The sequence below is a fragment of the Acinonyx jubatus genome, chromosome A3 (genome assembly GCF_027475565.1).
Source record: "Acinonyx jubatus isolate Ajub_Pintada_27869175 chromosome A3, VMU_Ajub_asm_v1.0, whole genome shotgun sequence".
Lineage (NCBI taxonomy): Eukaryota > Metazoa > Chordata > Mammalia > Carnivora > Felidae > Acinonyx > Acinonyx jubatus.
Window position 1 is genome coordinate 118,974,720 of NC_069388.1, and position 21,032 is coordinate 118,995,751.

General features: G+C 42.9%; 1 protein-coding gene across 16 annotated transcripts in view; it reads left to right on the top strand.

Annotated features, from left to right (window-relative positions):
* Window positions 1-21,032, top strand: part of ITSN2 (intersectin 2) — a 147,316-nt gene that overhangs the window by 110,361 nt on the left and 15,923 nt on the right. For all 16 annotated transcript variants that reach the window (XR_008289646.1, XR_008289647.1, XR_008289648.1 and 13 more), the window contains 2 exons: window positions 16,591-16,712; window positions 20,078-20,184. Coding sequence is in view for 13 of the 16 variants with exons in the window: in XM_053201172.1 (XP_053057147.1) it covers window positions 16,591-16,712; window positions 20,078-20,184 (229 nt within the window). In the remaining 3 variants the exon portion in view is untranslated. The remainder of the gene's footprint in view (window positions 1-16,590; window positions 16,713-20,077; window positions 20,185-21,032) is intronic.

A 21,032-nucleotide genomic window follows, 5' to 3' on the forward strand; every position in this document is an offset into this window, starting at 1 on the left:
GGCTGTTATTCGTTATGCATAATTTGGCTGTCAGTCTCCGTGTCCTCTCACAAGTGGAGGTGGGGGGGGGGGGGTGGGTCTTGTGGCCCTGAGGACTTTGACCTGATAGTAGCGTGGTCTCTCATTTTTCTCATTTTCCCACCCTTCCTGTCTTCTAGGAAGAACTTACCAGGAAATTTTCATCATTCTCTCCGGCCACCTTAGTTAATATGATGTACTGTCTCCTGCAGCTCACAGTTTATCTTCGTATCACATTCTATAAATGCTTGCTGAAGACCTACTGTGTGTCAGCCACTAGGGATATAGCAGATGATAAAATAGGCAAAAATTCCTCCCCTCTTGGAGCTGAGATTTAAGTAGGGCAGGACAGAAAACAAACAAAATGAATAAATATGTCGTACCTTAGAAAAATAAAGCAAGTTAGGGAAAGGGAGTGAGTGAAGGGTTGGTGGAAAGAGGATGGATCTGGACGGATTTCAAACAAGCTTCTCAGAGAAAGCCTCTCTGAAATGATGTCAGGTGAGCAAAGACTTAAAGGACATGAGAGATATCTGGAGAGAGCCATGTAAATAGCTGGAAGACCATTCTAGGCAGAGGGAACAGCACATGCCAGGGCCCCAATCAGGAACATGACGGTAATGCTTGAGGCCGGGGTGGCTGGAACAGAGGGAGAAGCAAGAGAGGCAGTGAGGACAGAGGGGACTGGGGAAATGGGGGAGACTACTTAAGTTCTTGGAGGCTGTTTGTAAGAACTTTGGCTTTGGCTGGGAGTGACAAGAACCCATCAAGGGGTTCTAATCAAAGGAAGGACATGATCCGATGTGCTTTAACAGAATAGTTCTAGCTTGCTAGATTAAAGCAGGGGTTGGGGCAGGGAAGGGCTCAGAACCAAGGAGACATATTAGGAAGCTAGATCAGTAATCCGGGTGAACAATGACGGCGCGATCAGAATGATTGTAGTGAACATAGTGAGAAGTGTCAGACTGTGGGTATATTCTGAAGGTAGATTCAACAGATAGGATTGAATGTAGGGGTGTGAGAAAAAGAAAAATATCAAGGATATCCCCAAAGATCTTGGCCCAGGCAAGCAGAGAGATGGAATCACCATTAAGTGAAGGCACATGATGAGAGAGGAAGGGTAGGAGAGACTATTAGGAGTTTGGTTTTGGATATGTTACTTTCGCCCACCCTTAAGATAGGTAAGTGGAGATCCTGGGTAGGCAGTAGAACACAGTGAGATCCAGAGGATATATTCAGCCTGGAGTGTGCATTTGGGAGTATATCGGTGCATAGATGATACTTAAAGCCACAAGACTCGGTGGCACCACCAACGCCGTGAGTATGTGGAGAAGAGTTCTACGGCTGAGTCTTTGGGTTTCAACGTTAATTAAGTCTGTGGGTTGAGGAGGAGCTAGGAAAGGAGAGGAGGCGACTGCCAGTGCGGTAGGAGGACATGAGGTGAGGTGGTGACCTAGAAGCCAAGTAAAGGAGGATTTTAAAGAGGAGGGAGTGATCCACTTGTGATAGGTCAAGCAAACTGAGGTGGAAGTCGGAAGGTACATGGAGCTTTTAGGAACCTCTTCTTTAAACTACAACATTTAAAAGTTATTTTTTTATTATGTTTATTTTGAGAGAGAGAGACAGTGAGCAGGGGAGGGGCAGAGAGAGGGGGAGACAGAATCTGCAGCAGGCTCCAGGCTCTGAGCTGTCAGCACAGAGCCCGACGTGGGGCTTGAACCCACAAGCCTTGAGATCATGACCTGAGCTGAAGTCGGTCACTTAACTGACTGAGCCACCCAGGTGCCTCTTGAAAATAATTTTAATGTTTAATTTTCCAGCTATATTCAGGAAATTTTTTTACACAGTAGTTTTTGTTGAAAAAAGTGTTGTTGCCTTGTAGATATGTTCATTATATTAAACCTGTTAATAGTGTTCAAATCTTTCATATTTACTCATTTTCATTGAGAGAGATATTACAGTTGACTACTTTGATTATAGATCTTTCAGATCTTTATTTTTCCTTCCTTCCTTCCTTCCTTCCTTCCTTCCTTCCTTCCTTCCTTCCTTCCTTCCTTCCTTCCAGAGGCAATTTTGTCAGTTTTTAATTTTACCTTTTGAGGCTCTCCAGTTAGTTGCAAATAAGATCAAAATTATTGTATCATCCTAAATGTTTATAACGTTTACATAGATCCTTGAAAGCCTATCTTGTCTGTTGCTAATCAAACCACCTCAGCTGCTTTTTAATATTTTGTAAATGTGTAGCTTTTTCCAACCTTTACTTCTTTTTTTTTTTTTTTAATATTTATCTATTTTTGAGAGAGAGAGAGAGCATGAGTGGAGGAGGGGCAGAGAGAGAGGAAGACATAGAATCCAAAGCAGGCTCCAAGCTCTGAGCTGTCAGAACAGAGCCTGACACGGAGCTCGAACTCACAAACCGCGAGATCATAACCTGAGCCGGAGTTGGACACTTAACCAACTGAGCCACCCAGGCGCCCCTGCAGACTTTACTTACTTCACTTAGCACTATACCCTCTAGATCCATCCATGTTGTTGCAGATGGCAAGATTTCATTCTTTTTTATGGCTAATATTCCATTGTACATATATACCACATCTTCTTTATCCATTCATCAGTCGATTGACACTTGGGTTGCTTCCATAATATGGCTATCATAAATAATGCTGCAGTAAACCATCAGGGTACATTTATCTTTTTGGTTTGGTGTTTCCATATTCTTTGGGTAAATAGTAATGGAATTCCTGGACCATATGGCAATTTTATCTTTAATTTTTTGAGGAACCCCCATACTGTTTCCCACAGTGGCTACACCTGTTGTTTCTTGTGTTTGCTTTCAACCATTTTGACAGGCGTGAGGTGATATGTCATTGTGGTTTTGATTTGCATTTCCCTGATGATGAATGATATTGAGCATCTTTTCATGTGTCTGTTTGCCATCTGGATATCTTCTTTGGACAAATGCCTTTTCAGGTCCTTTGCCCATTTTTTATTAGATTATTTGGGGGGTTTTAGTGTTGAGTTGTGTAAGTTCTTTATAAGTTTTGGATACTAGCCCTTTATCAGATAGGTCATTTGCAAGTATCTCTTCCCATTCATTAAGTTGTCTTGGTATTTTGTTGATTGTTTCTATTTCTGTGCAGAAGTTTTTTATTTTGATGTGGTCCCAATAGTTTATTTTTGCTTTTGTTACCCTTGCCCCAGGAGACATATCTAGAAAAAAAGTTGCTGTGGCCAATGTCAGACAGATTACTGCCTGTACTCTCCTCTAGGATTTTTATGGATTCAGGTCTCATATTTAGGTCTTCAATCCATTTTGAGTATATTTTTGTGTATGGTATAAGAAAATGGGCCCTTTTCATTCTTTTGCGTGCAGCTGTACAATTTTCCCAACACCATTTGTTGAAGAAACTGTCTTTTTTCCCATTGAATATTCTTGTCTCCTTTGTCAAAGATAAATTGACCATTTAATCATGGGTTTACTTCTGGGCTGTCTGTTCTGTTCCATTGATCAATGTGTCTGTTTTTGTGCCAGTGCCATACTCTTTTGATTACTACAGATTTGTAGTTTGTCTTAAAATGTGGGATTATGATACCTCTGGTTTTGTTCTTTTCAAGATTGCCTTGGCTACTTAGGGTCTTTCGTGGTTCCGTACAAATTTTAGGATATTCTAGTTCTGTGAAAAATGCTGTTGGTATTTTGTTAGGGATTGTATGAAATCTGTGGATTACTTTGAGTAGTAGAGACATTTTAACAATATTTGTCCTCCCAATCCATGAACATGGAATATATTTCCATTTGTGTCATCTTCTATTTCTTTCATCAGTTTTTTTTTTAATTTTTTTTAATGTTTATTTTTGAGAGACAGAGTGTGAGCAGGGGAGGGGCAGAGAGAGGGGGACACAGAAGTCGAAGCCGGCTCCAGGCTCTGAGCTGTCAGCACAGAGCCCAACGCGGGGCTCGAACCCACAAACTGTAAGATCATGACCTGAGCCGAAGTCGGATGCTTAACTGACTGAGCCACCCAGATGTCCCTTTCATCAGTGTTTTATAATTTTGAGAGTACAGGTCTTTCACCTCTTTGGTTAAGCTTATTCAAAGAGGTTTTTTTTTAATAAAAAAACTGATGAATGGTTTAATTGTAAATGGGATTATTAATTTCTCTTTCTGCTACTTCATTATTAATGTATAGAAATGTAAGAGATTTCTGTATATTAATTTTGTATACTGTGAATTCATTTATCAGCTCTAGTAGTTTTTTGGTGGAGTCTTTAGGGTCTGTAAATAGTGAAAGTTGTACTTCTTCCTTATCAATTTGGATGCCTTTTATTTCTTTTTCTCATCTGATTGCTATGGCTAAGACTTAGTATAGTATATACTAAGTATATAGAATATAGTATAGTATATAGTATATACTATAGTATATAGTATATAGTATCCAGTACTATATTGGATAAAATTGGTAAGAGTGGACATCCTTGTGTTGTTCCTGATCTTTGGGGAAAAGTTCTCAGTTTTTCACCATTGAGTATGTTAGCTATGGGTTGATGTGATATATCATATTGATTGATTTGCAAATATTGAACCACCCTTGCATCTCAGGAATAAATCCCACTCAATTTTGGTGAATGATTTTTTTTAATGTATTGTTGGATTTTGTTTGCTAATGTTTTGTTGAAGATTTTTACATTTATGTTTATCAGAGACATTGGCCTATAGTTCTTTTCTTTTGTAGTGTCTGTCCAGTTTTAGTATCAGGGTAATACTGGCCTCAAAAATTAGTTTGGAAGTTTTTTGTCCCCTTCTATTTTTTTTTTTAAATGTTTTATTTATTTTTGAGACAGGAGACAGAGCATAAGCAGGGAGGGGTAGAGAGAGAGCGAGACACAGAATCCAAAGCAAGCTTCAGGCTCTGAGCTGTCAACAAAGAGCCCAACGTCGGGCTCAAACTCACAAACCACAAGATCATGACCTGAGCCGAAGTCGGATGCTCAACCGACTGAGCCACCCAGACGCCCCTACTTTTTTTTTTTTTAGTTTATTTATTTATTTTGAGAGAGACAGAGACAGTGCAAGTGGGGGAGGGGTAGAGAGAGGGAGAGAGAATCCCAAGCAGGCTCCATGCTGTCAGAACAGAGCCCAACATGGGGCTTAAACCCATGAATTGTGAGATCATAACCTGAGCCAAAATCAGAAGTCAGATGCTTAACCGACTGAGCCACCAGGCGCCTCTCCCCCTTCAATTTTTTTTTTTTTTTTTTAATAATTTGAGAAGAAGAGGTATAAGTCTTCTTTAAATGTTTGGTAGAATTTACCACCTGTGATGCCATCTGGTCCTGGACTTCTATTTGTTGGAAGAGTTTTTGATTACCAGTTCAATTTCATTGCTGGTAATTGGTCTGTTTAAATGTTCTATTTCTTCCTGATTCATATTTGGGAGGTTATATGTTTCTGGGAATTTAATCCATTTCTTGTAGGTTGTCCAATATGCTGGCACATAATTTTTCATAATATTCTCTTATAATCTTTTGTATTTCTGTGGTGTCAATTGTTATTTCTCCTCTTTCATTTGTGATTTTGAGTTCTCTCTTTCTCTCTCTCTTTCTCTCTCTCTCTCGATGAGTCTGGCTAAAGGTTTATCAATTGTGTTGATCTTTTCAAAGAACTAGCTCCTGGTTTCATTGATCTGTTCTATTAATTTTTAGATTCTATTTCACTTATTTCTGCTCTAATCTTTATTATTTCCTTCCTTCTGCTGGTTTGGGGTTTGTTCTTTTTTATAGTGCCTGTAGGTGTAAGGTTAGGTTGTTTGAGATTTTTTCCTGCTTCTTAAGGTAGGCCTGTATTGCCATGAACCTCCCTCTTAGAACAGCTTTTTGCTGTACCCCGAAGATTTTTGGACAGTTGTGTTTTTATTTTCATTTGTCTCCATGTACTTTCTTATTTCCTTTTTGATTTCTTGGTTGACCCATTCATTGTTTAGTAGCATATTATTGAACCTCCATATATTTGTGTTTTTTCTGGATTTTTTTTCTTGTGGTTTACTTTTTTTAACAGCTCTTTTTTAAAATAAAGGTTATTTATGTATTTATTTTGAGAGATGAAAGAGAGCATGAGCAGAGTAGGGGCAGAGAGAAAAGATCCCAAGCAGACTCTGTGCTATCAGCCTGACACAGGGCTTGAACCCACAAACTGTGAGATAATGACCTGAGCTGAAATCAAGAGTTGGACACTTAACCGACTGAGCCACCCAGGCACCCCCTCTTGTGGTTGATTTCTAATTTCATAGTATGCAGTCAGAAAAGATGGATGGTGCAACTTCAGTCTTTTTTAATTTGTTCAGAGAACTTGTGTTGTAGCCTAACATGTCATCTATTCTGGAGAATGTTCAATGTGCATTTGAAAAGAATGTGTAGTCTGCTGTTTTAGGATGGAATGTTCTGAATATATCTGTAAGATCCATTTGGTCCAGTGTGTCATTCAAAGCCATTGTTTCCTTGTTGATTTTGTGTTTGGTTGCTCTATCAATTGATGTAAGTGGAGTGTTAAAGTCCTCCACTATTATTGTGTTACTATTGATTTCTTCCTTTATGTCTGTTATTAGCTGCTCTATGTATTTGAGCACTCTCATTTTGGGTACATAAATGTTTACACTTGTTATATCTTCTTGTTGGATTGTGCCCTTTAAGATTATGTGGTCTTTCTTTGTCTCTTGTTACAGTCTTTGTTTTAAAGTCTATTTCATCTGATATAAGTATTGCTCCCTGCCTTTCTTTTCACTTCCATTTGTATGATAAAAACTTTTACATCTCTTCACTTTCAATATGCATGGTCTTTAGATCTGACGTGAGTCTCACAGGCAACATATAGATGTGTCTTGATTTTTTTTTTTAATTTTATTTAGTTAACATACAGTGCTATATTGGTTTCAGGAGTAGAATTCAGTGATTCATCACTTTACATACATTGTGTTATCCTATGTCTTTTATTGGAGTGTTTAGTCCATTTACATTCAAAGTAATTATTGATAGGTATGTACTTAGTGCAGTTTTGTTACTTTTTTATATTTGTTTTACAGTTCTTTATTTCTTTCGTCTCTTGCTCTTCTCTCACAGTTTCCTAGCTTTCTATTCTTGGATTCCTTTCTCTTTATTTTTTGCATATCTGTTACCAGTTTTTTGTTTTTTGGTTACCATTAGGTTTGTATATAACATCTTATACATATAGCAGTCTATATTAAGCTAATGGTCAGTTAAGTTTGAACCCATTCCAAAAGCACTACATTTTTGGGGTGCCTGGGTGGTTCAGCCAGTTGAGCCTCCAACTCTTGACTTTGGCTCAGGTCATGATCTCATGGTTTGAGTTCAAGCTGCACATTGGGCTCTGCACCAACAGTGTGGAGCCTGTTGGGGTTTCTGTCTCCCTCTCTCTTTGCCCCTCCCCTGCTTGCACTCTATCTCTCTCTCAAAAAACAAATAAAAATTTTTTTAAAATCACCACATTTTTACCCCTTTCCTCCCACGTTTTAGGTATATGGTGTCATACTTTACATCCTTTTATTTTGGGAATCCCTTGACTGATTTTTGTTTTTATAGATATACTTAATTTTACTGCTTTTGTGCTTCCTACTTTTCTTCCTCCTGCTTATGGTCTTTCCTTTCCACTCAAGAGAGTCCCCTTTAACATTTCTTGTAAGGCGGGTTTAGTAGTCATGAATTCCTTTAACTTTTGTTTGTCTGGGAAACTCTTTATCTCTCCTTCTATTCGAAATGATAGCCTGGCTGGATAGAGTAGTCTTGGTTGCAGGGTTGGGTTTTTTTTTCAGCACTTTGAATATATCATGCCACTCCCTTTGGCCTGCAAAGTTCTTGCTGAAAAATAGGCTGACAGTCTTATGGGGTTTCCTTTGTATGTAACTATTTTCTTTTCTCTTGCTGCTTTCAGATTTTTTAATTTTTAAAAAAAATTTTCAATGTTTATTTTTGAGAGAGAGAGTGCACAAGTGGGGAAGGAGCAGAGAGTTGGGGGGGGGGGGGGGACACAGAATCTGAAGCAGTCTCCAGGCTCTGAACTGTCAGCACACAGCCTGACATGGGGCTCAAACCCACGAACGATGAGATCATGACCTGAGCCAAAGTCGGATGCTTAACCAACTGAGCCACCCAGGTGCCCTATAAAATTCTCTCTTTATCACTGTTTTTTACCATTTTAATTATTATGTCTTGGTGTGGACCTCTTTGAGTTGATTTTGTTGGAGTTTTTCTGCCTCTGGAATCTGGATTTCTGTTTCCTTCCCCAGATTCATGAAGTTTTTAGCTATTATTTCCTCAGATAAATTTTCTGTCCCCTTTTCTCTCTTTTTTCCTCTTGGGATCCCTATAATGTAAATGTTATCACACCTGATGGTGTCACTGAGTTCCCTTCTATTCTTATTTTTTATTACCGTTTTTTCTTCCTCTTGTTCAGTGATAATGCTTTCCATTACTCTGTCCTCCAGGTCATGCTTCCTCTGGTCTACTTTTTATTCCCTCTAGTGTATTTTGTTTTTGTTTTTAAACTTATTTATTTATTTTGAGAGAGAGAGAGAGAGAGAGCGAGCACATGCAAGCCGGGGAGAGGCAGAGAGAGACGCAGAGAATCTCAAGCAAGCCCCACACTGTCAGCACAGAGCCCGATACGGGGCTCAAACTCATGAGCCGTGAGATTATGACCAGCCAAAAGCAAGAGTCAGATGTTTTAACCAACTGAGCCACCCAGGCACCCCCCGCCCCACTTCTAGTATATTTTTAATTTCAGCTATTAAGTTCTCCATCTCTCATTGGTTCTTTTTTTGTGTTTTCTCTCTTTGTTGAGGGTCTCATTGAGGTCCTTGACTCTTTTCTCAAGTCCATTGAGTCTCTTTATGACCATTACTTTAAATTCTTTATCAGGCATATTACTCATCCCTGGTTTGTTTAGTTCTCTTGCTGTGAGTTTGTCCTGTTCTTTCGTCTGGTACATAGTCTTCTGTCTCCTTATTTTGTCTGACTCTGTGTGTCTGTTTCTATGTGTTAAGGTCAACTATGTCTCCTGCTCTTGAAAGTAGTGGCCTTATGAAGATGAAGTCCTGTAGTGCTCTGCAGCACAATGTCCCCTGTTCACTAGAACCTGGCACTTCAGGGATGTCTCCTGTGTGTGTTGTATGTGCCCTGCTGTTGTGGCTGAGCTGTGTTTGCCTTCACTCCAGTCATCTACAGTAGCTCTATCTGTTGTGGACAGGGTTTGGCCCCTGTGTTGTTAGTGGGCCAGTCTGAGGCCATCTTGGGCTTAAGTTGAGTCAAACCAGTCATTTGCCAGAGCTGCGAAGCACTGTACTGTAGGGCTTTCTCCCTGTGTTGTCCCCCGAGAAGCTTTCACTGGTGGGCGGGGCCTGTAGTCAGACCAGATTTCTGCCCCCAGCCCACTGCTGGGGCCGAAATGGAACTGGTATGTGTGGTTTTCTTCCCCTCTCCCTGGGGCAGGAATCACTTTGGGGTGGTGCTGACCCTTCTTGGGGCTGCTTGCACACTACCATGTTTGGGCACCACTTTGGATGGATTCCTATTGAGGCCAGGGTCAACCTGAGGGGTGGGTCCACAGGAGAACACAAGGGTGGGCCCCTGGTGTTGGTAAGCTAGATGGAGAATATTATCAATGTGCTGATTCCCACAGGTGTTCGTGTATCCAGGCTTGGGGGGCAATGGAGAGAAATGGTCCCACCGGCTCCTTTGCCCTTGGAGAAGTCTCCCAAAGATCCCTGTCCCTCCAACACACATTCTGAAATTAGTAAATAAATCTCCTTCCTATATATTCCAGGAGTTTTTCAAACTGCTGTTTCTATGCTGTTTCTCAGTGGGGCTGTTTGTTGTGCTGTCTCTATAAGCGTGGGGACTCAGTTTCCTATCACCCTCTGGCTCCCTCAGAGCCATGCCCGCTGATTTTTACAGTTCCAAGTGTTAAGCCCCACTGATTGTAAGAACTCTCAAACTTCATCCCCTCTGGTTTTCAAAACCCAATTTTATGGGGATTCATCCTCCGAGTGAGGGTCCCCTGTGCCTGGGATGCCTGGGGTGGAGTTTGCTTCTGGCCCTTCTCTTTGCCCACAGCATCCCTACCTCCCAAGGACAGTCCTGTAGGTCAGTTTTGGCTCCCAGCCAAGTCTCTGCCCTTGCAGCTCTTTTCAGTGTGGCTTCTTCTCTACATTTTTCTATGGAGACTCTGTTCTGCCAGTCTTCCTGTTGTTTTCTGGGTTATTCACACTGATATGGGTGTTATCTAGTTGTTTATGTGGGGCGGGGTGAGTAGGATCCTCCTACTCTGCCATCTTCCCCAACATCTAGCTGAATTTTAAAATCCAATGTAGAGTTTTATTTTAACTGACAGATTTAAGCAATTTACTCTTATTGGAATAATGGAATACTCCTATTTATAGCTATCTTATTATATATTTTTTATTTACCATGAATTTTTTTCTTATTGTTGTTCTGCCTATACATCTATTGCTTTGATCAAATGTACTTCCTTTCTTTCCCTTTACTGGTTTGGAAGTTATGGTTTCAATGTCTATTCTTTGAGTAGTTACCTTTGCATTTCTAACATATGTGTTTGTCTCCACAAAGTCTAAATTTCATATTTATCTTACTTCTTCTAATCAGTGCAGGTGGGATGCTTTATCTGTAAGGATTCTCCCCTATTTCTCATGTTACTCCTTTTTTGTGTTTAAAAAAGTTAGTTTTAGGTAAATTTAAAATCCACCTTGAATTTATACTCTTTTTTAAGTAAGCTCCATGTCCAGTGTGGAGCCCAAAGCAGGGCTTGAACTCACAACCCAGAGATCAAGAGTCGGATACTCAACCGACTGAGCCATCCAGACACCACCCCCCCCCCATGTTGAATATATACCCACTATCGGGTATATTGTTATCTTAGATCATCAATGATTATTTTGAGTCTTCACATATTTACTAGTATTTTCACTCACCCTTCCCTCCCTCCCTCTCTTCTTCCTTCCTGTCCTCTGTCCCTTCCTTCCTTCCTTCCTTCCTTCCTTGCTTCCTTCCTTCCTTCCTTCCTTCCTTCCTTCCTCTCCACCACTCCTTACTCTTTTTTCCTTCTTATTCAATTTCCTTCTTCCAAAAACACACCTCTTTATAGTTCCTTTAGTTAACCTATTAGTAGTAAATGCTTTCAAACTTTGCCTAAAAATGTCTTTGTCTTCCTTACCCACAAAAGGTAGTATAATTAGAATTCTGATTTGACAGTTATTTTTGCTCAGTACCCCCTGTTGTTGTGTGGAGATGTGTACAGTCAGTCTGATTGCCCTTCCTGTGTAGTTATTCTGCTTTTTATTTCTCTTTTTTTTATTTTAATTTATTTATTTTGGGAGAGAGAGAGTGCAGGCAAGCAAGTCAGAGAGAGAAGGAAAGAGAGAATCCCAAGCAGGTTCCATGCTGCCAGCACAAAACCTGACACAGGGCTCGATCCCACAGAACCTTGAGATCATGACCTGAGCCCAATCAAGAGTTGGACACTTAACTGACTGAGCTACCCAGGCACCCCTCTTTCTAACTGTTCTAATCATTTTTTTTTCTCCTTGGTGTTTTGCAGTTTAGGTATGGATTTATTTTTATTTTTTTCCCTAATCAGGAGTCATTTTTCCTTCTGAGTATGTGGAGGTCTGTCTTTCATCAGTTCTAGGAAATCTCAACCATTATAATCTCTATATTACTTCTCTCCATTTTTTCTGTTCTCCCCTCCTGGACTCCCATTAGATGTATGTTGGACATTGTCATTCTGTCCTCTATATTCTCCTAATCTCCATTTTATGTTTTCCATCTTTTTGTCTTTCTAAGCTGCATTCTTTTTTTTTTTTTTTTTTAAGAGAGAGAGAGACAGAGTGTGAGTGGGGGGGGAGTAGAGAGAGAGGGAGACACAGAATCTGAAGCAGGCTCCAGGCTCTGAGCTGTCAGCACAGAGCCCGGCACGGGGCTCGAATCCACAAACGGCAAGATCATGACCTGAGCCAAAGTCAGATGCTTAACCGACTGAGCCACCCAGGCGCCCGTAGGCTGCATTAATTTCTACATCTGTCTTCAGATTTACTAATCCTTTCCTCAGATATGTTTGAACAGCTATGTGTTATTATTTCCATAAGATTTGCCATTTTTATTAGTTTCTTTTTCAAATTTTTTTTTAACGTTTATTTATTTTTGAGACAGAGAGAGACAGAGCATGAACAGGGGAGGAGCAGAGAGAGAGGGAGACACAGAATCCAAAACAGGCTCTGAGCTGCTAGCACAGAGCCCGACATGGGACTCAAACTCACGGACCGTGAGATCATGACCTGAGCCGAAGTCGGACGCTCAACCAACCAAGCCACCCAGGCGCCCCTAGTTTCTTTTTCAAATCTGCCTATTCTTTTTTATAGACTCTGTGGTTTCAACCCTTCATATGTCTTGAGTTATTTTTTAAATAGACATATTTTTACTTTTTTTTTTTTTTTTAAGATTTTGTTCTGTTACCTTATGTTCTTGGGTTGTTGTTTTTTTTGTTTTTTTTTTTTTGTTTTTTTTTTTTTCAAGATTTTAAGTCCTCTCTATATCCAATGTGGGGCTCAAACTCACAACCCTGAGATCAAAAGTCACATGCTCTGCCAAGCGAGCCAACCGGGTGCCCCTCTTGGGGTCCTTTCTAATCATCATTTTTTATTTATGGTGGATCATTCCTTATTTCTTGTAATTTTTTATGTTGAGCTCATCTTTAGTGACACTTGGCTTTTACGTGGAAATCCTGTGACACCAAGGTTGTGAGGGAGACCCTCTGGACAGTTGTACATTTTCTTTGGCCAAGCACCCTAAGGGTATCACCAACCAGGGACCAACTTTTCTGGTAATCCATCAGTTGTAGAATCCTTGAACTCCAAATTTATGAGACGCGAGCCCAGCAATTCTAATGTTCTCTGCCCAGCGGAGACTAAAAGGTCTCCTGTCCTCTCTTTTCTGGCAGAAGGAGTGTTTTCCCGTTTACCCTGTAGTCTTCAGGCTGCTGCCAGAGCCTCCTCTCATCGGCCAAACGTGGGCAGAGGCCAAGTGAAGTAGGAGCTTACATAAGCAGGCTGTGGGGTTGACCTCCCTGCAGTCTAGAGGAGAGGAAAGGTGACAAACAGGTCTGGGACCAACCCGGTAGTCCACCATTTGGCAAATATTTCCTGGCTCCCGTGGTCAAAACACTGTGCTGAGTCTGATGTACAACTGTGTGAGACACAGCCGCTGACCTCCAGTGGGAGCGACAGCTATACTAACACTACAGAGATGAACTACGATGCAGGTGACCTCGTGGGAAGTGTTAAATACAGCGCAGACTACCCCGGAAACACAAAAGAGAGGCGGTCTGGGGGTAAGTGGGACAGGGCATAGGAAGGTTTCCCCCAAGTAGGATCGCGTGAGCTGCGCCTCGAAGGGTAAGACGGCTGTGTGTGGAGAAGCAGGCCACGGACAGTGTGCACAGCGTGTCCAGCACCTCTTGAGGACTGAACCCGGGCCAGGGTGGCCGAAAGGTGCGCTGCATGGTCAGAGGTGAGGCTGCAAATGGAGGCCGTGGGTGGATTATGGAGACTCTGGAGCCCTGTGCTGCTGAGCTAGGACTTCATTCTGCAAATAGCAGAAGCCACTAAAACATTGTTCGGGAAGGAACGTAATAAAAAATCAGTGGCTGGCTTGAGCTGTTCAATAGAAATGGAATGAAAGTCCCAAATGCAGCCCAGATGGAATCTAAGATTTCCCAAAGGCCACATTTTAAAAAGTAAAACATGAAATTAAAACTTGAGTAATTCTTTGGGTCAGCTCAGCGTTATGCAAAATACTACCATTTAATATGTAATCAACGTAAGAATTTTTAGTGCATTGTTTTACATTCTGGGTTTTTTTATATTAGGTCTTTGAGATCTGGTGCGTAGTTTACACTTAGAGCACTTCTCTGTTTGGAGCAGCCACCACAGTTCAAATGCTCAATAGCCACGTGTTGCTAATGGCTACCATGTTGTACAGTGTGGGGAGGATGGCAAGGGGTCAAAAGGAAAGGGTCAGTTAAGGATGCTGGCTTCAGGAAGAAACAGGATTTCCTCATCCCCTGACACAGGAAGGAAGTACAGGGATGAGTGAGCAGGGAGATGAAAGGCAGAAAGTAAAAGGGCCACCACCTTTCTTTCTTTTCCCTGACATAAGAGGTAAGAACATCTGAAAGTGAGAATCAGGGTCACGTTGAAAACTTGAAGAGAACAGAAGTTTAAGAACCACTGTAATGAAATGCAAAGGGGTCGGTCAGAGGTGGAGTATAAGGATTGTCCTCACATCCACCCTGTTGGAGCTAATGTCATGCATGTTCTCACCTTAGAAATGATAAAATATCTGGGACTTTTCCTATTATTCCGAGGTACAGAACAGTTAGAGAGGCCGATGCTTGTGGGTTTTAATGTAAATCAGTGTTTCCCCAAGTGCGATGGACCTATCCCTGTGATATACTACGTGATGGCACACAAAATAGTACCTTCGGAGACTTATTTTTTTCTAATGGTTATATTTATTTTAGTGAGTATTAGAAAACACGTAACCAGTACATAAAACCCATGGTTGCCCAAATATGTAACTCAAACATGAGTAAATTTATTAAAAAGTATAACATAAAAGTAGAGACAGAATGTGGATGTGCCAGAATGTCAGTGACTGGAATTTGTAGAACCCTAGTGCCTAGTGTGAGGGTGGGGTAACCTTAGAAACTGCGCCGATGGCTTCCATCAGAGTCCGCTCGTTCCTCTGCCCGGTGACCCCGGCTCACATCATGAGAGCCACTTGCCACTAGGTGCCCAGCCATTGCCTCCAGCCTCCTGGCTACACACAACCTAGTCAGACAGGTGTCTATATTAGCCTCCTGGGCTCAGAACACTTAGCTTTCCTGCAGTGCTCTCCCGCAGAACAGAATAAAATACAATCCCCAGAAAAGCTCGATAATTTTGAACATGACAGTGGCACCATAACGTCTTCTTGCCTTATTCTATTTTTGTTTTACTGTGAGAATAATTTTTTTAAGCTGTTGGCAACATGCACAGAAAATAGACCAGTCGTCTTCATGAGAACTCTTAGTCCAAATCTATACAAAACACATAAAAACTCAAAGGTAAGCAGGGGTGGGGGGGCGCCTGGGTGGCTCAGTCGGTTGAGCGTCCGACTTTGGCTCAGGTCACGATCTCACGGCTCACGGGTTCGAGCTCCGAGGCTGCTTCGGATCCTCTGTCTCCCTCTCTGCCCTCCCCACTCACATGCTTTGCCTCTCTCTCTCTCTCTCTCTTTCTCTCTCAAAAATAAATAAACATTAAAAAAAATGAAAAAACAAATTCAAAGGTAAACCCCCTTGAAATACCCAGTCTGCTCCTTGCATTCTCCGCCTCTGTGGCTTTGTTTCTGTGTTGCCAGCGAGGTGCCTCTGTGTCTGTGCCGACCCTGCCCCGCCTACGAAGGCTGGGGCCAGGTTCACCTGACACCTGCTGCCTCAGGGTCATCCGCGCCTCGCTGGGCTTTCTCTCTCCCTCATTTGTAGCTTGCTAGGTGCCTACCTGCTTTTTCTTTTTGCCGGAGGAGGGGCTACCTGAGATATTTCCCCTCCCGCTGTGCAAAGAAGCAAGCCCTCAGCTTCTTACGAAGTGATTCTGGAATTATGTTACTTCGCAGTCCTGACATTCAGTTCGGCTCCCATGTGCCTGTAAATTGACCCGAAGTGAATGCAGTGCCGCCCACCCTGATGCAAGGTTGCTAGGGACTTCCCTCAAAGTCTCACTTAACGTCTGTGGTGTCCCAAAACCACTTCTCTGTTCTGGTGAGTTAAGGCAGTGGTCTTGTTGGGAACTGCTGGGTCCTGGGAATTTCAGGTTTCCTAACCTTAACGCTGCATTTTGAGAAAACAAATGTGTCTCATTTTTCTAACAGTAGCTCACAGTGGGAAATATATTCTGCATCCCCACATTCATACCTAACTAAAAGTGTTCACTTTCAGTGCTTATGAGAGCTGTGCACAAGGTAATTTGTGTTTATTTGTGTGTTTATCTCAAGCCTGACCCACACTTTTAAAAACGAAATGAACATCAGGACCCACCGATAGCTCATAGCCTGCAATTTGGAAAACGCTGGTCTTAAGCATATGATTCATTGAATCATTTCAATATCTTTGAAAATGGCCTGAGGTGATGAGGACCGCATAGATGTTCACAAGTTCATCGCAGTTCTGAACTCTCTGAGGCCATTTCTAAAAAGTCCTAAATCGGTCATTCATTTGGGAAAGAAGTCAGGACCACGTTGAGATGTTACAGGCGGTGCCGATTTGCTGCTCTGGTTGAGCGGCAGGTGGTCAGGCCGGCTTTCCGCAGGTGCGCGGCTCTGCACGAGTTGGAAAAGCCGTGCGTGGCTTTTTCGAGGCACCGTTTGCAAACCCAGCACATCTGGTAAATGTCTGTTCCCTACCAAGAAGACTCAGATACTGTTTTGAAACTCTACCCTGTCTTTCCGTAGGGTGTGCTGATCTCCAAAGCCTGGACACCATGCAGCCAGTTGAGAGGAAGAGGCAGGGCTATATTCACGAGCTGATTCAGACCGAAGAGCGGTACGTGGACGACCTTCAGCTCGTCGTGGAGGTGAGGGCTGTGCCTGTGGAGGGGGGCGGGCCTTGGCCTCAGAGTCCGGCATCACCTTTGATGTGGGAATTCACGAGTAGAGTAGTGAGTAGTGACAGGAGCTCTCACACCCTCAGAACACTTTGTGGCTCTGGGAGAGTGCCTGAAGAGCCCAAGTGCACTCCTTCCCCCAGACGAGGCCATTCAGGGTGGAGAGAACAAGAGACGCCTCAGCTGCATGTTGGGAGAGGCCCCATCGAGGAAGGGGAAGGACGAGGGTAGAGCCGGTCGGAAGGCACTGAAGCAAACTTCATCTCCCTCACGTTTTTGCCTGTTTGCTCTGCTCTTCTGACACCTGCCGTGTTCATAGACTTTGATGTTTCCAAAGGGACTGTGAAACAGTGGCAGTGTTCATCTAACGTTTGTATCACTTTGGAAAACCGAAAGGACCACGTGGTAAAATATTTCCCAGTTGTGATGTCCTTACCGTTTGTGCCTATTAATGTTGCCAGTGACCTGTAGGCCAGTAACAGGTGTTGGAGTAGCACTCTGAAAGGATTTGTGTTTGAGTACACACAGTGAGACTGTATACTTATACTCTTGTTTCCATGGCACTTAGTTCTCACTCAGTGTGTCAGGGCCCTCAGATGAGAAACCCAGTAAATAAACAAGACACCTGAAGAGAGCACGTGTCCCCACACAGGCCCAGCAGGTGCACCGTTATGCCTGGCCGTGACCTCGCTAGTGGCACGGAGCATCCTTCTGCATCTGCACCCCAGCAAGGCCCTCCCCTGATTCATTTCCACCCGACATGCCAGCGGGGACCTGCAGACCCGCATACGTGTTCTCACGTGGACACTGCACCGCACGTCTCAGTTGCTAACTTCTCTCAGTTGAGAAGTCCCCCGCAAGGCTCTGAGCTCCTAACAGCAGGGGCGTGTACCCCACATCCTGCATCCCCAAAACTTCACCTGGCCCTTTGCAGGCCTTCCCGTCAGTACTAAATGAACTATGTATGTTTATCTCCCCGCTTCTCTGGCCAGGAAAGACGGCCTAGAAGAAAAGCCCGTCTTTATTACTAACCCCTACGAGTATCAGCCCTGCTGCTGGTCAGATCCCAGTCCCAAGAGGCTGAATGGGTATGGAAGTACCTTTCTGATCCCAGCACAGAGGAGACCGGGGCCACATGCTTGCCCCACTGAGACTTGTCACTTAACTACTTGGGCCTTGGTCATTCCCACTCTGCCCACCTTACCTTGCCTGAGGGGCAAGAGGCCATGTCAGGGTCAGGGATTTAGAGCAAAAGCACTGTTCCCAGGCTGGGTGTTCTCGTTGCCATTCCCACGGAGGTTCCCAGAGGTCCCAACCGCCTTCCTCATCTGCTTATCTCCCTGAGCAGGTAAATGGAATGAATAAAAAAGTAACATATATTCAGCAGTGGATGAAAGAAGAGACCACCAGATGCCTTCCTTGTCCTTCAGGAGCCCCTCAGAGCAGATCCACCACCTCTCCAGGGCTCGCTCCCACGGGAGGGTCCTGACATCTTCATTCTGATTTTGGAACTATAGAGATTTAGAGATGCCCAGTTCATGGCACTGTTATCTGAATTCTTCGAATCTGTGTTCACCTCAACTCAGTAAATAAACATTAATTCAAAACCTACCGTATGCAGAAAGCACTGTGCTGGAGAAGAGAGAGAAGAGAGAACTCCTGCCCTCAAGGAGTTCACGGTCATGTGGAGAGACAGACAGACAGCTGCAGAACACTGAGGTGGGGGCCGGGAGAGGGATAACCACCCTCTGCCACAAAGGAGAGTCGGGAAGGACCCTCCCAGTTAGGCTCTGGCCAAGGTTAGAAGGACAAGGATGAGTTTTCTGTGCCCAGAAGAGGACATGGAAGCAGGAAGGCCTGTGCTGGGGAATTAAGATCCTGCAAGCAGTTGCGGTGGCTGGAGTGTCAAGTTCTTGAGGCCCAAGCTGGGAGGGTGGGCAGGGGGCAGGTCGCACAGCCCTGGTGAACCTCAAGAAAGAGCCTGCATCTTATCACAGGCCACTGAACGATTTTAATAGACTGACCTGTTGTGTGTATCTTGGAAAGATCACACACAAGAAGGGTTGTCTCAGATAACTTCACAGTTTCCTTAAGGCTTTTAAAGTCATTCCCTAGGAATCCTAGTTCTTTATGGAAACCTGGATTTCTAACCAAAAAGACTGGGGTTTTGGTTCTGGCTCCTCCGTGTTCTAAGTTTGTGACCTTGAGCAGATCACTCTCCCAGCCTTTATTCCTGAGTGCCCCGGGAATAATCATAGCTGATTCAGCTTGACCTGTGTCATCTGTGAAGTTCATTCAGAACCCATGCACACACAGGCATGTGCACACATATACGTATCAGCACTTTGTAAATCCTTCAGTGTTCCACAGTGCAGATGTACGGCATTATCATTTCCCCTTCAGTCAGCCAGCCTCTGAAATCCATGTCTGCTTGGTGGTCAGTCTCGGGCATTGTATAAGTCGTCACTGTTTCTTTTGCTGAACTTCTCACAGCTTCACGACCTCTGAGGCACCCATGTGACAGTTTCCTCAGTTCTGCAGCTTTTACAGGGTGTAGATGCTTTATGCACGTGGTTTTATTTAACTTTCCTGATCTCTCTTGCAGATAGATAGCCTCTCCTCTTATTGATGAGGCTACTGGACTCAGTCCTTAGAATTAGCCCTAATAAGGGGCACCTGGGGTCAGTCAGTGGCGCATGCAGCTCCTGAGTTGTGAGTTCAAGCCCCACTTTGGGGTGGAGCCTACAGAAAGAAAGAAAGAGAGAGAGAGAGAGAGAGAGAGAGAGAGAGAGAGAGAGAGAGAGAAAGAAGAAAGAAAGAAAGAAAGAAAGAAAGAAAGAAAGAAGAAAGAAAGAAGAAGAAAGAAAGAAAGAAGAAGAAAGAAAGAAAGAAAGAAAGAAAGAAAGAAAGAAAGAAAGAAAGAAAGAATTAGCCTAATAAGAACCCAAATAGCAAACAGTAGGGAAATTATGCAATTTAAATTTTAGCAATCCTAAGTAGGCTTATTTAAAAACATCATGATCTTAAAAAAACAAAAACAAAAACATCATGATCATATTAGTTTCACTCTGTGAAGATACTGTTTGAGTTAGACCACTGTATATGCACACCTAAGACAACTTCTTTCTTTTAGGTTTTGAATTTAGGTTTTTCTACAGTAGGGAAATTATACAATTTAAAATTTAGCAATCCTAAGTAGGCTTATTTTAAAACATCATGATCGAAAAAATAAAAACATCATGATTGTATTAGTTTCACTCTGTGAAGATACTGTTTGATTTAGACCACTGTATATGCACACCTAAGATAACTTTTCTTTTATGTTTTGAATTTAGGTTTTTCAGAAACGGATGGTGGAGTCGGGCTTTCTCAGTGAAGGAGAAATGGCCTTGATCTTTGTAAACTGGAAAGAACTCATCATGTCTAACACAAAGCTACTCAAGTGAGTTGTGCGCACCGGCCTGCCAGCCCCCAGGACTGACACTTTCACACGTAACTCCCTGCAGGGCTATTTAGTTAGCAAAGTTACTTTGAACTGTCTTCTCCCTCAAGCTTTTACTTTATTATCATTTTACAACATGCCCTGTAACTGTAAAATACATAATTTCTGAAGTCGAGAAATATAACAAAGAAAATACTTTGATTAAACAATGAAAAAATGAAATCATAATATAAACAATATATTAACATATGATTTCAAAATATACTTGACTGTACCGGGTAGAGTAGGAGAGAAGCTGTAGCCCATGGCCTGGACATTACTGGCTGGTCTGACATTCTCCTAAGTCCCCTTGGGGTGATTTCCCATCCCTGAAGCCTGTGAGGACAGACTCCTTGGCGGGCGGGATCAGCAGTCCCAGTTGTCCTGTGTCTCCGCCCTCGTGGAGGCACCCAGCTCAGCAGCTCTCCTGGGGACAGTGCTCACCTCCACCTCCACAACTGGGCTCCTGCCCCCTTTTTTCCCTACAGAGTGTAGAAAATACCTTTCTTCTTGGTTCAGCTGAGAACAAGTTAGAATTTTTCTAAAGGAACTTTGCTAAGAAATGAAGGAATCCAAAACAATTCCGAGGACCTGGAAACACCCAAGTGTACAGACTTCATTTTCTTACTCTTCTTTGCCAACATTTTGCCCAGGTTGGCTTGCCAGCAGAACATAGGCGCAAGCTGCCTCCTCCTCCTGACTCTTCCCTCACAGTGCCAGGTTTGTCGGTAGCTCACTAGGGATCATTACCATTGTTCCCATGATAGTCATCCTTTATTTACCAACCACATTCACAGTGAGAGTGTGTT